General features: G+C 42.8%; 3 protein-coding genes across 5 annotated transcripts; 2 read left to right on the forward strand and 1 right to left on the reverse strand.

Moving 5' to 3' along the window:
• The first annotated feature begins 2,929 nt into the window (after positions 1–2,929).
• LOC6534468 (bestrophin-4) lies at positions 2,930–4,935 on the forward strand. Its single transcript, XM_002095109.4, has 6 exons — positions 2,930–3,066; positions 3,126–3,236; positions 3,285–4,032; positions 4,126–4,317; positions 4,376–4,589; positions 4,649–4,935. The coding sequence occupies exons 1-6, from the start codon at positions 2,996–2,998 to the stop codon at positions 4,891–4,893; spliced, it is 1,581 nt and encodes a 526-aa protein (XP_002095145.1). The 5' UTR covers positions 2,930–2,995; the 3' UTR covers positions 4,894–4,935.
• LOC6534469 (bestrophin-2) lies at positions 4,890–6,873 on the reverse strand. The gene is made up of 4 exons (XM_002095110.4): positions 6,676–6,873; positions 6,506–6,616; positions 5,884–6,427; positions 4,890–5,814 (listed from the first exon to the last, which is right to left on the reverse strand). Exons 1-4 carry the CDS (start codon positions 6,744–6,746, stop codon positions 4,933–4,935), a joined length of 1,608 nt encoding a protein of 535 aa, XP_002095146.1. The 5' UTR covers positions 6,747–6,873; the 3' UTR covers positions 4,890–4,932.
• A 1,383-nt stretch (positions 6,874–8,256) lies between these two features.
• On the forward strand, positions 8,257–15,617 carry LOC6534470 (cationic amino acid transporter 2). Of its 3 annotated transcripts, XM_015195161.3 has the most exons (9): positions 8,257–8,915; positions 9,444–9,629; positions 9,714–9,816; positions 10,612–10,905; positions 11,150–11,434; positions 11,502–11,606; positions 11,901–12,716; positions 12,786–13,061; positions 13,147–14,684. In XM_015195161.3, the coding sequence occupies exons 4-9, from the start codon at positions 10,665–10,667 to the stop codon at positions 14,628–14,630; spliced, it is 3,207 nt and encodes a 1,068-aa protein (XP_015050647.1). In that variant the 5' UTR covers positions 8,257–8,915; positions 9,444–9,629; positions 9,714–9,816; positions 10,612–10,664; the 3' UTR covers positions 14,631–14,684. The 3 variants fall into 3 exon arrangements, with proteins under 3 accessions (XP_015050647.1, XP_002095147.1, XP_015050646.1); XM_002095111.4 differs by having other exon boundaries at positions 9,444–9,816; XM_015195160.3 differs by lacking the exon at positions 13,147–14,684 and adding an exon at positions 15,408–15,617 and having other exon boundaries at positions 8,262–8,915; positions 9,444–9,816.
• The last annotated feature ends 227 nt before the right edge of the window (positions 15,618–15,844 follow it).

The raw sequence follows: 15,844 nt of genomic DNA on the forward strand, positions 1-15,844 counted from the left end.
TCGAGATTGTGGCGGGTTTTGCTCATTGGCATCGGTATAATCTTTAAAGTTGGGTGCGCCTTATCAAAATCAAGGTTCCGATGATGAATGACGTTGAAAGAAAGATCAAGAGGACGGATACAGGATTAAGAAGTAGCAAATAATCTGCAGGACAGAGAATAAACAAAAATGATTGGCAATGTTCACATTACATTTCCTGAGTATATGCCAAATATACTCAACTTTATACTTTAAATCAACTAACAATGGGAAACTCTAGTATATTTTATACTTTTATTTTATAGCTGTGGTTATTAAATCGAAGGTGTAAGACCTTGATTTGTAATATTCCGAATTTGAATAACCAAATGGCCAACCAGTAAAATCAAAGCTAACTATGAAAACATATATTCTTATACATGAAAACATAGCAAGGTTTTCCCTGGGGTTAGACAATTTCCAGCAAAACCCTACCTGAGGGTCGCCTCATCAATTTCAGCTTGTTGCATGTATCCGAACTTCGAACCTCCCTTTTTTGGCCTCCCTACCAACCCTCATCATTCCTAATCAAGCGATAGAAAGAGGACGGCATCGAAATATAAATACCTAATGCGCCTTCCCAAAGGTCGCATTAAAACTGAACCAAAATTGACTTTGAAAAATGGTGTGAAAAACACAGGGGAAAGTCCACGAGCAACGATACAAAAAGTTAGCAATAAATGCATTTTGCATGACTGTGTTGCAATTAACGACGCAGAGCAGCTGCAATCGGGCAGCGCAACAATTTGATACTTATATATAGAAAAATAGAAACGATTGTTTATAAAATATATGATGCAAACCATCAGTTCAGTATAAAAACAATACCCATGCAAATTGTATTCCAATTAAACATCGTTTGTATTATTGTACCCATCACTGTAAGTCCACTGACAGCGAGATTGAAACGATGATTATTGTTGCAACGCCTCAATAATTCTGGCAGTTTTTTTGTTTGCGCTTTTTGAAAAATGGTCACAAAAAACAACATCAGAGGAAACACAACCGTCAGGCAAATATTGGCTGCCAATGGGCAAATGCAGAAATGCAAACGGAGATCTGCTGGCCATGCAAGTGTAAGTTGACCATGTGAGATGATGGCCAGAACGGCGATGATTGCCATGGCTTCGTCGGGCGAAATCGAATGCGAATATGTATATGGCCATGGCAATGGTCAATGCTAATTGCCAATTATGGACAAATTCGCCCGAGCGCGAAATTAAATTAACCCCTTTTTTGTGCAGCCCCAATATCGCAGGACGAAAATCCGCATCTGCAATCCTCAACCGCGTCATCAATCAGGAGCAGCAGGCGACAAAACACAAACTACGCGATGTGCAAATATGAAATATTTATGGCCACACACATGTCTGCCTGAATTGTTTCCGAGTACATGGGGCATACGCGATTGGTAACGGCCTTTGGTCGATCGAACAACTTCCCAACCGAAGTCCAATTAGTCGAGTTGAAGACTTGAAGCGATTGCACTAGCTGCTGCCCTACCAAATATAAATAAGGAACAGAATTGTAGAATTTTATTAGCTTTTAAAACATAATATGAAGGAATGCAAAGCCTTACAAATTAAATAAGGAGTTACACCTACCAATAGAGAAATACCTAACAGATACTGAACGACGAGCAATAATTTGTTCAAAAAAGTAACTTAAAACGTAACACTTTGTATTGGAATATAATCTGGTTAAACAAAATAAATATCATGTCTAAACCTTTCGGGTATCCTTTTTGATGAAATATCTAATATGTAATTCTTAAAAAATTAAATTTATTAAAACACTCAAGTACAGTAGCCTCCAGTGATTTTGCATCCACCTCTACTTGCTTATGCCTTAATGCAATTACGAAAAAGAGCAAGCGCTTTAATGGCAGCATATCGATCTTCAATTATATGTGGCAAAGCGCACAGAGAGTTGGAAAAGCCAAGCCCCAATAAAGCCCCAAATGAGTTAAGTGGCGAGGAGAATCGGAAATATTTTACCCTTCAGTCGCCCTCAATCTGAGCATTAAACATGTTGTATATGCGATAAAAAGTTGCCATAGTTCTACTTTCTCGCAGTGGCGGCCAATGTAATTTCATTTCGTTTTTGTCGCGATTTTTCCAGCGCGGAAAATGCTGTCAAGTGTAAAAAATAATAACACGCATCGCGTCAGATTTTCCATGTTTGGTTATGATAATGGAAGGCACAATGAGAGCCCGTTGGATATACTTTTTCATGTGGTTTTTCCGCTGTCAGAAAGGACTTTTCTGGCACATGACACAGGCACATGGGTATTGTGGTTTATAAATGATTTACAAAACTGTACGTAATGTCTTAACGCATCAAAGAAAATCTTTGACACAGGAAGCAATGAATTCGATTCGAAGTTTCAGCGGGAGGCCACAAAAGGGTAAATGGAACAAGCTAGAGAAAACCTCGTTCCGACTGTTTGCTACTCATTAGTTCAATTTGTACAGTCGGCCCATCTTCTGCATTTGGGAAACTAAACCATGAAGTACACTACACATTTTTGGAAGAGTATCCCGCTTCACCAAACTCAAACTCCCACCTGTTTAATACACCTCCATTAGTGGCAATTGCGCGGTATAAAAGAAAATAAAATGGAAATGGTTTCCATATGGCATAAATAAAATTACATATGGAATACTTTAAGGGCAGTGAATATTTTTTGTGTGTGAAAAATAAATACATGCCACCGATGTTGCGCTATTACCTTTTTAATCATGTCACTCGAATTATTTTGCGACAGGTTTTTTGTCTTTATTAAATTTTCCTCCAGAATGTAATAATATTGAATAATACATCTCAAACATTGTTGAAGGGGAAAAATAAATACAACGGTGCTGCTTTTCCCCCAATGTAAAGAACAATTATTTGAAGTAAGGCCTCGCTTTTACTGTCATTGTTAATTAAAATATATATAGGCCGTCTGATATTTATTCAAAAAGAGTTTCTCATCATGACTGTGACCTACACCTCACGTGTGAGTACCTCGAGTGTTGTAAGTAATTTCTTGGGACTGCTGGTCAGGTTAGTCCTCAATACATTCTTTCCTCTTTTTGTGCTTCAAAATAATGTTTTTTCCAAAGATGGCGCGGCAGTATTTACAAGTTAATATGGTTGGACCTCATTGTATTTTTCGGACTGTACTGTTTGCTGGCAATTACATATCGTCTGTTGGTAAACGAAGAGGGCAAACGGTGAGCATTTGTTTGTATTTTGCTTAAAAATAACAAGCTTTGCCACAGGTTCTTTGAGGCCATTATATCGTACTGCGAGAAAAATGGTACCCTCATTCCATTGTCGTTCGTTCTGGGATTTTTCGTGCGAATTGTGATGAACCGGTGGTGGGACCAATACACCACCATTCCTTGGCCAGATGGAATTGCCATTTTGATTAGCACCAGTATCCATGGCTCCGACGACAGAGCCAGGGTCATGAGGCGAACTATCCTGAGATATGTGTGTCTGTGCCAGGTGATAGTCTTCACCATGATATCGCCGCGTGTCAAGCGCCGATTCCCCACCTACAATCACATTATTGAGGCTGGCTTTCTGCTGGAAAACGAAAAGAAAATCATTGAGGCCATGGACCAGGCCTTCCCCAGTTATCCGAAGCACTGGATGCCCATCGTTTGGGCGGCTAGTATTGTGATGAGGGCGCGGAGGGAGAACAAAATCCGGGATGACTACGCCGTCAAGACGATCATCGATGAGTTGAACCAGTTTCGCGGGAATTGTGGATTTTTGCTCTACTACGATTGGGTTAGTGTTCCTCTGGTCTACACCCAAGTGGTCACCGTGGCCACCTACTCCTTCTTCCTGTTCAGCGTCCTCGGGCAGCAGTGGAATGAAAAGCATGCCGACGAGGAGGGTATCAGGATTAGGAGGTGGTTTCCGATCCTGACCGTTCTCCAGTTTTTCTTTTACATGGGTTGGCTCAAGGTGGCCGAGACGCTGATTAATCCTTTCGGAGAGGATGATGACGACTTTGAGGTAATAGTTATTATTTATCTTGCATTTATTATTATATCCATCTGGTAAAATATAGTTTTCATACTAATAGTTTATTGCTTTGTTGCACTGCAGCTCAACTGGATAATAGATCGGAATATCACCGTGGCTTATTGCATAGTGGATGAGATGCACCAGGAGCATCCGGAACTCGTTAAGGATCAGTACTGGGAAGAGGTCTTTCCCAATGAAATGCCCTACGCTCAGCCAAGTATGCGTCAAAATCCTCCAGAAGCTTCCACGGCCTACATGGAATCGCAATCAAAAGTAATGTTTCTCTACTGCATTGTTCCACTTATAAATAAGCTAAATTCTTGATGTCCAGATCCAAAAACGCCATGGATCTGCAACGTCTACTCTTAGTACCCGTTCGCGGTACAACTTCCGACAAAACTTCCTGGGAAGACCTTCTGCCACTGGGAGCTACTCGGACTCCATCCAAATGGAAGATGGGCCCTCGCGAGTGAGCTTCAGTGAGAGCAAATTTGATTTGCCACAGGATGACGCGAACAGCTCACATAAGCCATCGCAATCCACAAGTATATTTTGTACTCTTTTCTCAATTTATTCGCTATTAATTTTCCTCTTACCTCTTCAGTTGATTTCAACGAGCTAATTGAGCAGCGTCGTCGCGAACGAAGGGAACGCATTAGGCACCGATTTCTGGATATGCAAAGTACCCACCTCCGCCACGATACTTCCGGTGCCCCCTATACGATCACAGTTCTCCGCCCTCCCTCCGATGAAGCTCTGTCCGAGAATCAGGAGGCGGGGGACAGGGCTCAGCAGGATCCATCGAGCAGCAAGGATCCGCCTCCAAATAAAACAGAAAAGCAGGATTAGAATTATTAAAATCACAATTAAATCATTCTTTTTAATTCGTTATTTCTGAGAGTCATCACTGCTCTTTTTACTGTCCTTGTCCTCGTCAGGTTGTTTTTGACTGATGTAGCTTCTGTCGGTCTGCACCTCGGAGTTCCTCTGCGGCACATTAGTCCGACTAGATCCTGCCGAGTCTCCATTCGAGCCCAGTTCCCCTTTAATCAGCTCCATGGCGAGGGCGGCTTGTTGAATCTGCCGGTTGACTCGCTCCCTTTCCCGCTTCTCCTTGAGCCGCTCAAAGTCGTCCTTGCTGCTGGAATTTAGAGTCCTTGCATCTACCTCGTCCTCCATCTCTTCTCCAATCTTCGAGTCGAGGGTATCCCTACTCTGGTTCAAGGAATCCGATACCGATACCGAACTTTTGCTCCATGTGAACTCACGGCGTGCGAATCGGATAGTTACTTCCGGATTGTATTCATCCTCATCGTCGAATTCGGTGAAGTCGTTTTCCAAACTCACTTCGCTCTTCGTCAATGCCACGGGGTTGACTTTCGGGATGCCCAATCGGGCGGTGGAGGCTTCCGGATGCTCGGCCCTTTCGGACTCCACCGCATAGGGCAACTCGGCGGGAAAGACCTCGTCCCAGTACTGATCCCTCACCAACTGCGGATGATCATTGTGCATCTCATCAACTATCAAGTAACTGACTTGCAGGTTCCGATCGATCAGCCAGTTCAGTTCGAAGTCATCGTCGTCGTCGCCAAAAGGACAAATCAGGGTCTCGGCCACCTTCAGCCAGCCCATGAAGAAGAAAAACTCCAGGGTGCTGAACAGCGGAAAGTAGTAACTGACTATGTTGTTGTAGTGCTTGATATCCCGATCGATCCACTGGTGGCCAAATATGGCGGCCACAAAGTACGAGTAGACGGCCAGGGTTACGACCTATAAAGAAATGCGAAAAATCTATAATAAACTATAGTATAAAGGGGCAGAATGGAATGGTGAGCTAACCTGTGTGTAGACCAGTGGCACTGAGATTGTGTCGTAGTGGATGAGCATATTGCAGCCAGCGCGGAATTTATTGAGCTCATCAATCATGGACTTCAGTGAGAAGTCATCCCATATTCTACCTTCCTTCCGAGCCCTTGTTACAATACTGGCCGCCCAAACGATGGGCATCCAGTACTTAGGGTGCTTTGGAAACTTGACATCCATTGCCTTCATAATATTTGCCTCATTGGCGTTTAGCAGACCCACTTCAATCAACTGATCGTAGGTTGGAAAACGACGCTTGATAACTGGCGATATCATCGAAAGCACCATGGTCAGTGCCAAGCACACATATCTCATAATAGTGCGTCTCATCAGACGACCGTGCTCATCTTGCCCGCGGACCAGGGCACTCACATAAACCGCAAGAGGATCGGGCCAAGGAACCGTGATGTACTGATTCCACCAGCGTTCTATGATAATGCCCACATAGAAGCCCAGCACGAAGGAGAGCGGAATCAGGTTGCTATAGCTGTGACAGTACATCACAATGTCCTCGAAAATACTAGGGGATGTTAAAAAAAAGTAAAAAGGTGTACATAATCCTTAGAGCTCTATGTTCTAAATCGTAATAATTACTTACGGCTTATCGACATCCCTGAGAGCAAAGCGATATATCACAGCCATGAAGTAGAAGCAGCACAGGAATGCCAGGAGATCCACCCATATAATCTTGTAGATACTCGCGCGCCATCTGCCGCATTATCAGATATTTCAGTAACTGTGGCAATGGGCCAATCGGAGATGCCTCACCTCATCAAAAGCTTCCAGAAGCAGCCAAAATGGCTGCATGTTGCCACCTCAGCGGTGTAAGAGACAGTCATACTCGAAAATTGTCAATTGGAAAACTTTAATAATGCCGAACGGCTGGGAAATCGACTTGGCAATGGCAATGGCAATGGCAATTGGAATGGAAATGGGATGGGGAAGGGGAAACACTTTGTGAGGCCATAAGCAAAGCCAACTTTGAAATTAGTTCTAGTCTTCGGTTTGGCTCGGGGGTAATTTTCCCACTCAAGCATTAAACGAAGGCAATTTGGTAGGCGCGTCACATTTTGTGGGCGTAATTATTTAAATTAGATCATTTATATTTGCCGCCAGGCCGACAGACAACAACCCACAAAGGCCAATTTGCCCGCACATGTGATGAAGTCTGCTCCTGTTCCTCCGGCTCCTTCCCATATATGTTTGCCCATATACTCGTATGTGGAATATCTGTTTGTCTGGCGGCATCAAGAAGGTGCAGTAAAATTTTAATACCCCAGCAAACATTGTGAATAGCCCAAGCGGCAACGCTGTGATTTTTCCCACTCCAGCGCGGAAAGTGTGAAGAGCATTACGAACGAGTATCTTATCGGCGAATTCATGCTGATGTTCCAATGGTTGGTTCGTTGGTATCACATCCTGCCGTAATTGGAAAATATCTATAAAATATCATAGCTTAACTCATTAAATATAAGTGATAATTGTTATAAATCCAAATGAAAGCGAATAATACCAAATATTTTAATTTAGAGCATATGTTTTTTATAAAATGAATATGAGTTTAAATGACATTCGTCTTGTGATTCAGTTGGACGTGAACCTTATACTGTGAAGTACCAGATATAAAAGCGGAAAAGTGAGCAACACGCACGTGATAATAAACTTAATAAAAATTGGGTTTGGTTTAACAATGTTTCTAATCAGTTGATAGATAATTAAACAGCTGGTAACGCTTGCATTTGCTTGCAAACGAATTTCATATGGTGCCAAGAATTAGTGAGTAAAAGTATGTACTACACAAATGGGAGTCACTGGAATTAATATGCGGTCAAACAGACCCATTTATACGGAGAATAAATACACCTGAGCAATGCAACCAAACCAGATTTGTTTAATCGGCTTATCTGGTATCAGCAAATCATATCTGCAGTTACGAAATCCAGCCATTCATTCACCTTCTTATATGGCCTGAGCTTACGTAATTGTAGATTTCTGGGAGATAAGGCTCATGAGGTGGGTTCTATCAATCGAATGCAGTTTTGATAGTATCAAATAAACTGGGAGAAAGTCAAAATACCAGAACTCTTGTATGAAGCGGAGCTTATCAACCGACTTAACCACTTTTTCGAATTGAAAAATTGACACTCGACAGCTAACGACAATAAAAACAGCAAACAGCAAACAGCAACATCTAGACCAAAACAACATGGAAACAATAGCAGTGCGAAGACGAGCACAAAGCATTTATAATTGTGTTCGTCTGTTCGGCGATATTACTGCTGCATTCCACTATATAGACCAGGCCAGTTCTCGTAGCGCTCTCCGCTGCGTATATAGGGCCCACAATATTATCTTACACTTTCAGTTAACGCTATACACCGAAACCGTCAACAAGCGCGCAGTGTGCCAGTGCGAGAGAGACAGCGATACGGTGCGCGAAAGAGATAGCAGCACGAGCGGGAGAAAAGTACCAGTGCTCGGAATCTAAAGCCAAAAAACCGGCAGATCGGAAATGAAGCAAAAACGTGAATACAAACGGTGTTATCTAAAACAACATAAATAACAAAATTCTGGAATTGCCTTGTTGTAGTGGCGGCAACAACAAAACCAAAACCAAAACGCAGTGAACAAAAATCTGTTGTTTCGCTATCGCAAGATCATAAAACCGAAAGTCGGAAAACAGCAACAAAACAACAACTAACAGCAGCAGCAATATCACAGCAGCAACATCAAAAACAAAACCAGCAAAATGCGACGTCACACAGTGTGATTCAGCCCCTCTCCCTCGCTCCTACGCCCCTCCCGCTCGCACACCTGCTAATTTTTTTGTATTCGCTCTAATTACAACCGAGATCATCTCAAAACCCTCCGATCCCCCGACGAGCGCCTTATCTCCCCTAAATCCGGACTACTTGAAGTCGTCTTCGTCTCTTATCAGCCAACTTCGGGTGTGCACTGAGAGAAATCTGCCTATCTTAGATTGGGATTCCCTGAGTCGATTTCAAAGCGTAAGCAGTTCTTTCTTACAACTTATTTATAGCTCGCAACTATTTATAAAAAAAGCTTATTATGTTGTGATGTACCTTATTTACACTAAAATTTGAATATGGTTGTTTTTCGTTTTTAAATTACAACACCCTATATTATTTAAGGTTAAGAAATTATATAAAAAAAGATTGCTTTCTTATGGACTGAATAAAAATAATAATAATAATATGGATTACATTTTTTATAAGTCTTTAATAAAAAATAGTTTTTCGAGTCACGATAAGTCAACCTTTTTTTATCTGAATTATTTGTATTGTACGATGGTAAAACTAATGATATTTTTTAAGAAAGGCTTGGAAATAATTTTAGAAATCATTATTTTAAAATTGAAACCATTTTCAATAGAAATTTAAAGAAAGATTTTATTATTTTATTTCATTTTATATATTTTATAAAATTATCATTTCTGACTAATAGTTAAATTATCGCTTACATTTGAGCAAGAGCTGCAACGTACGAAAGAAACAGTTTTACCCCTATAATTTCAGATAAGTTTTTCTCGCCGTGTACCCCGCTCTCCCCGTCCATGGCCAGCAGTCACTCTCCTCGGGCGGCGGAGGAGACCCGAGTTCGGCTCGCCGGCCTGGTGGTCTTATCTTAGGAGGAGTGTGCGAAGAATTCGCGGCTGTAATACGACACCAACAGCCTGCAGACAGACGCTCCCAGATCGCCAAGTATGTCGGTCACAGTCTTGTTGTCCGATTTCTATTGTTTTGAGTGCGAGAAAATTAATAATAGACTTCCAATTCATTAATAAGAAACAGACAAAGGCGGGGCGACAATATTAGCTTAGAGTGCATTGGAGCAACAACTGCAATTGGAAGCGAATACAAGTGAGGACAGGAGTGTTTTTCAAAGTCGGTGAGTGTGGAATCAAGTTTACCATAATTATATAAACCTAGCATAACTTTGCATTCGACAAGTCCGGCAAACTCACCTAGACCCACTTATTTATCTTCGTTTAGGGCAGAGCAAACGAATTATAAAGTTAATAATAGAAAGGCAAACAGAGCTGCACAAGATATTCTACGTAAGACTTGAGCATCTGATTCTTATCAAAGTGTGGAAAAGGTGTGGGTGCTTTGGTTAGTCATCTCATAGAAAAATAAAAAAATATAATAATGAATGATTTATAACGGATGCAGTGAGGACTTGGGTTGATTCTCAAAAACATGCGAGTTTTGTTTGCACACCTTGATGGTTTGTAATACGATGATGCATGTCTGGGTAGAATCTGCATTTTAAAATATGGAAATTGTGATCCTTGCATATTCACTGCAAGCTTTATCATTATATGTATAGATATTTTGTAAAGGCTCTTTAAAATGGCTTTAACTATTTTCACCAATAACTAATTTCCTTCCAAACTTTCTAATGAAAGGCGCTTTCGAAAACTTTCCATTCAAACTTCTCCACCCCAAAAAACCTTCGCACACAGCACTCCCAACCTATGTATATATTACCTATACTGAATTCTAAATGGAACAATCGAGTTCAGGCTCACAATGGCCCCGCCATTTACGATTACATTTTGAGCTCCATTATTTGCATTATACAATCAAACGGCGTCACAAGATAAGACAATACGCGGATCGAAGTGCATTATGATCTTGTCTAAACCTCTGAAACAGACCCAGCTAATTTTGTTCTTTCCAGAATTCCAGGGTTTACTGAACTTTCCTCCAAACGACGGAGATAGCTACTGAGCAATGGTGCGCCAGTTCTCGCCCTGGAAGGTTCTCACCCGGCGCAAGAATCTCCAAGCAGATGGCAGCGAGGGGGATACGAAGCTGAATCGAGTCTTGGGTCTATGGGACCTCACTGCCCTGGGCGTCGGGTCGACCTTGGGAGCCGGGGTCTATGTGCTGGCCGGACAGATAGCCAAGGATCAGGCGGGTCCCTCGGTGATGCTATCGTTTGCCATCGCGGCACTGGCATCTCTGCTGGCAGGTGAGTTCGACGTGGATTACAGTAAAATCACGATAATTACTAATGGAAATTCACTTGAAATGAAATATTATCTGATTGAGCTTCAATAACTCGTAATCTTCCACACAATCACAATAAATATAGCAATTTTTAGCTAAAGAGTTTCGTTTTGTATACAATAGATCCTTGCCTTAAATAATTTAATTTCAAACTGCACATATCCATGTATTAATAAATACTTTGTAATATTCACTTTTTCCCATAGGAGTTTGCTATGCGGAATTCGGCGCTCGAGTTCCCAAGGCAGGATCGGCCTATGTATATAGTTATGTCTGCATCGGCGAATTCGTGGCTTTTGTCATTGGATGGAATCTCATTTTGGAATACGTCATTGGCACGGCCAGCGTTTGTAGGGGAATCAGCCTGTACCTGGACTCCTTACTGAATGATACCTTGAAGAACACTTTTGCCGAGGTTGCTCCTATGAATGTCAGTTTCTTGGGCAGCTACTTTGACTTTCTGGCGTTTGGCTTAGTGGTGGTTTTTGGCGGTAAGAGCACTAATAAATTTAAATTATTAGCATAGAAAATAATTTTGAAATCCGTTGAATGTTTCAGTTGCACTGGCATTTGGTGTGGAGACGTCGACTATGGCAAACAACTTTGTGACGTGCTTAAATATATTTATTTTGGGATTCGTCATAATCGCTGGCGCTATAAAAGGTAAATATAGTTTCAATTGCTCACAAATTAATAAGCCTCAAAAAAGTAATATAAAGTAGTGTGTATAAAGTGAAATATATTTCCACTTCGCTCACCTAATTGGAAATCATATAATTTAACTTAATCATCAGTTATTAGTATCAACTTAGTTATAAGTATCACTCAAAATGAGACAACAGAAATAAAATTCTTGGAATATCAAGAATGTTTTAACAACATAATAGAGTAATCAAAACCGCTGATTCCAGATTTCGTTGTTAAATTAATTAATGTTCTTTGTTTTTATCTCTCCAGCCGACTATTCCAACTGGACGGTGGATCCGAGTACTGTGAGTGCGAATTCTACCATCGGAGAAGGGGGCTTTTTCCCCTTTGGATTTGAAGGCACTCTGCGAGGAGCAGCCACCTGCTTTTTTGGCTTTGTGGGATTCGATTGCATTGCCACCACGGGAGAAGAGGTTCGCAATCCTCGCAAAAACATCCCGAAATCGATTCTGCTCTCGCTGCTGATTATCTTTTTGTGCTACTTCGGAGTGTCCACTGTACTCACACTGATGCTGCCGTACTATATCCAAGATGTCAACGCACCACTGCCATATGCCTTCGAATATGTGGGTTGGCCAGTGGCCATGTGGATTGTCACCGTGGGTGGTTTGGTGGGCTTGCTGGCCAGTCTCTTTGGAGCGCTGTTTCCACTGCCCAGGGTTATGTACTCGATGGCCCAGGATGGACTTTTGTTCAAATTTCTGGGCAAAGTGAGCCCCAGATTCCGAGTTCCAGTCACTGGATCCATTGTGGCGGCTCTTTTTACCGCCGCAATTGCCGGACTCTTTGACTTGTCCCAACTGGTCAGCCTGCTCTCAATCGGCACTTTGTTGGCCTACAGCGTTGTGGCCATATCCATAATGCTTCTGCGGTATATGGACTATTGTGAGGTGGACGAGAATCCAGGACAGAGGGAAGTCAGAGCCTCGGAAACCACTTCTTTGACCTCGAGCTCAGAGCGATTCACATTCGGTTCTGTATGCACGCAACTCTTTAATGTTCATCGAGTCCGAGAGCCCAACGCAATATCCTCAAGGATTGTGGGAGTGCTCTCTACGTTGTTTTGTGAGTACCAAAAATATTACTTTAAATTGCATTATGTTAGCTTATAATACCCCTTTTTCTATTATGTAGGCGTTATTGCCTTGGGTGTAGGAGTGCTAATTATGCAGGCACATCCTTTGATCGCCTCCAAGGAAGTCTGGGCCTTGACACTCCTGGCTGTGTTGGTCCTGCTGATGTTTCTGGTGATCCTTCTGATTTGCCTCCAGCCGAGAGAAGCTCGTCGCAGATTGTTCAGAGTTCCCTTTGTACCGATCGTTCCTGCCATCAGTATCTTCATCAATATATATCTGATGCTTCAACTGGATTCCTGGACGTGGATACGATTTGGGGTCTGGATGATTGTGGGTGAGTCGCACTCCACATTAAAGTCCTTTTGCATGTGGTAGAATGTAATGCATGTTGCACCTTTGTACTAACTTAAACGTCCTAGGTATACCCGTTTTTCTTGCATGCTGGTATTTATACGATTGTAAGAATCCGGAGAAGAGAAACCCCGAGAGATGGGCCTTCTACAAGGCTCTAAAAGGATTACAGGAAAGTCGGGAGCAGGAGTATCATTGCATATCCAAGGAGAGTGTCCTGACCCTAGAAACGCAGCTGAAGAAGAGTCCGAGCAGCAGCTTGGATCGAATTCAGAACCTAAGTGATGTGGGCGACGATTTAATCGAAATAAAGAATGCCAACGGAAAGGTGTTCTATGTGGAGGATACCAAGAGTGAGAACTCCACTGCCACTTTGGGCTCCAACCCAGAGGCTCCATCGCGGGAGGACGAACAGTCGGTAATCGCAATGTTGGACGATGTCCTGGATGCCGAGGATACGCAGCAAAGCCAGCAGGAGCTGGACCTCCAACAGCAGATGATTTTCGAGCGGCATTTCAGCCTGGACTCTGAAATGTATCCAAGTGTTATAGAAACCGTGATTGTGGCCACCGTTCACAGCAGCAGCGATGATGACGAAGTCCACAGTGGGATTACCCTTAAATTGAGTAGATACGATGAATGCAAACTGGTCGCCCATCGAATGCTGGAGGACTTGTTCAATAGCGAGGCTTTCTATGAACAGTTGGAGAAACTTAAGGCCAAAGAGGTGCCTCCTGTGAAAGGGGCTGAATTGGAGAAGGAAGCCGAACCTGTAAATGATTCTGAGGCTGCCGAGCCTGTGTTTGTACTCCAGCGCCTGGGCTCACACACTTCCCTCATTTCCCAGGCCTCCACCATTGAGGATCCGCTGCATTCGGCCAAGTTTAAAGACCGATTAAGCCACATCATTATGAATGCCAATGCCCACCAGGTGAAGGTAGTGGCCAAGAGATCCGAGGACGTGGATGGCGACGACCAGGAGGAGCAGGCTGAGGAGCCAAAAGCAAGGCCGCAGCTAAAGCAATCGAAAAGCGAGACCGATGTGCGTCGCTTAATGCTCAAGGCCATCAGTGAGCTGAAAATCGAGCGTAATGAGACTGGTAATGCTGATGAGGTCCCCACCGAAGTGCCCACCACCACAGGAAGCCCCTCAAAGGACCCAGTTTCCGGTGCAGTTCCTATTGCGGCTCCAGTTGCAGCTCCAGTTGCAGCAGCGGGTGGTGGCAACATACCGCGTCCACCTAAATTCGATCCGGTTCTGTACAAGACCATCAACAGCATTAGTTTACGCAAACAGCGACCCAGTTTGAATCGCCAGCATATCGTGGATGCCAAGAATCCGGCGCTCGCAACAGCGCCGGAATCGCAGACGGAGACGCGTCCGGATCCTGGCGAGCAACCGGAGCCAGAGCCGTTGCCATTCAAAGCCAAATTGGAGGCCATATTGCAGCGGGGTCCCTCACACCGAACCCAACAACATCCGGACTTGGTGCGTCGCCAACGTCCGCAGTCCACCTATATCGAAGTGGAGGAGGCCGAGGTCGAGAGCTGAGGGGTTCCCTACGTACCTGTGCATTACGCTTCCCCATGCCAACCCATCCAAACCCATCCCAACCCAATAGCCCCTGGTGAAACCAAAGAGGGTGCCATTTTACCCCCCAGTTAAAAGTAGTTAGGTCCAGCATGTGGAGCGGAATGCAAATGCAGCTGTCCTGTACATATTTAGCATAGCTGTAGTTACTAGTTGGTAGTTAGAACGGATTGCTAGCCATCCTAGATAATAAGTGCAGTGTGCGTTGTGAGGGTAAGCCTGGAGGTCCTTTGAAGACTTTTAAATACAAATTAAATGGAAAGGGTTTTAAGCAAGACGTCAGGCAGTTCAAAAAGACAATTCATGACTTCTTTGTTATGTTCCAAAATAAGTTTACTATTCATTAAAGCTCAGCTTTTTTATTGCCATCGAATTAGGCAATTCATTTTTATAAAGAACAAAAGTCATAAAGACACCAAGTTTAAAGAGCTAAGAAACCTAAAATAATAATGCTATCGTAAAATACATACAAATATCACCATTTAAAGAAAATCAATCGATAAATTAAAACTATATAATCCTGAGTATATAAGGGAACGTCTATATGTGAAATATGTAGAGTCCCAGACTTGCACCTCCAACCTCACAATGCCACATAAATTAGCTCGCATGCTATCATAAGCTTACTCAAAACTAGTCGTAAAAGTATTATGCAAAGCGGTATTATAAGTGTCAAAACTAAGTGCATGCCCAAGATACCCTCAAATCCGTAAACTAATCGGTTCTCCACTCGCCTAGGACTTTCCATATACTTTTTCTACGGACTGCCCAACAGCTACAGAGAAATGAAGCGACAAAGGGCTGGATGGCAGAAGCTCAAATACAGCGAATGTCTCTGAACGCGGAAACATCGAAATGCTGATAATTATGTATCTAACATATTGCATCACTAAGCCAATTTGATAAATTGTAAACAATTTGTTGGTTATAAATAAAAATCTAGTTGTAATTAATAAAAGTCAAATGAGTTTACCTGAAAGGGCCCGAAGAGAAACGCAAGTATCGGAAGAAAGAAATGTGGACGGCAACTGCAGCCGCTTCCGGAATCGATTCCCCGATGATCTTCGAAATCGTAGAGTGTGCTGTATTAATAACCCAGTGAATGGGGATCGTTATTGTCGTTTAATTCCCAGTGGCCTTGTCTTGGGCACGGCACTTTCCCGACTGCACTGACT

This window comes from Drosophila yakuba, chromosome 3L, assembly GCF_016746365.2.
Source record: "Drosophila yakuba strain Tai18E2 chromosome 3L, Prin_Dyak_Tai18E2_2.1, whole genome shotgun sequence".
Classification (NCBI taxonomy): Eukaryota; Metazoa; Arthropoda; class Insecta; order Diptera; family Drosophilidae; genus Drosophila; species Drosophila yakuba.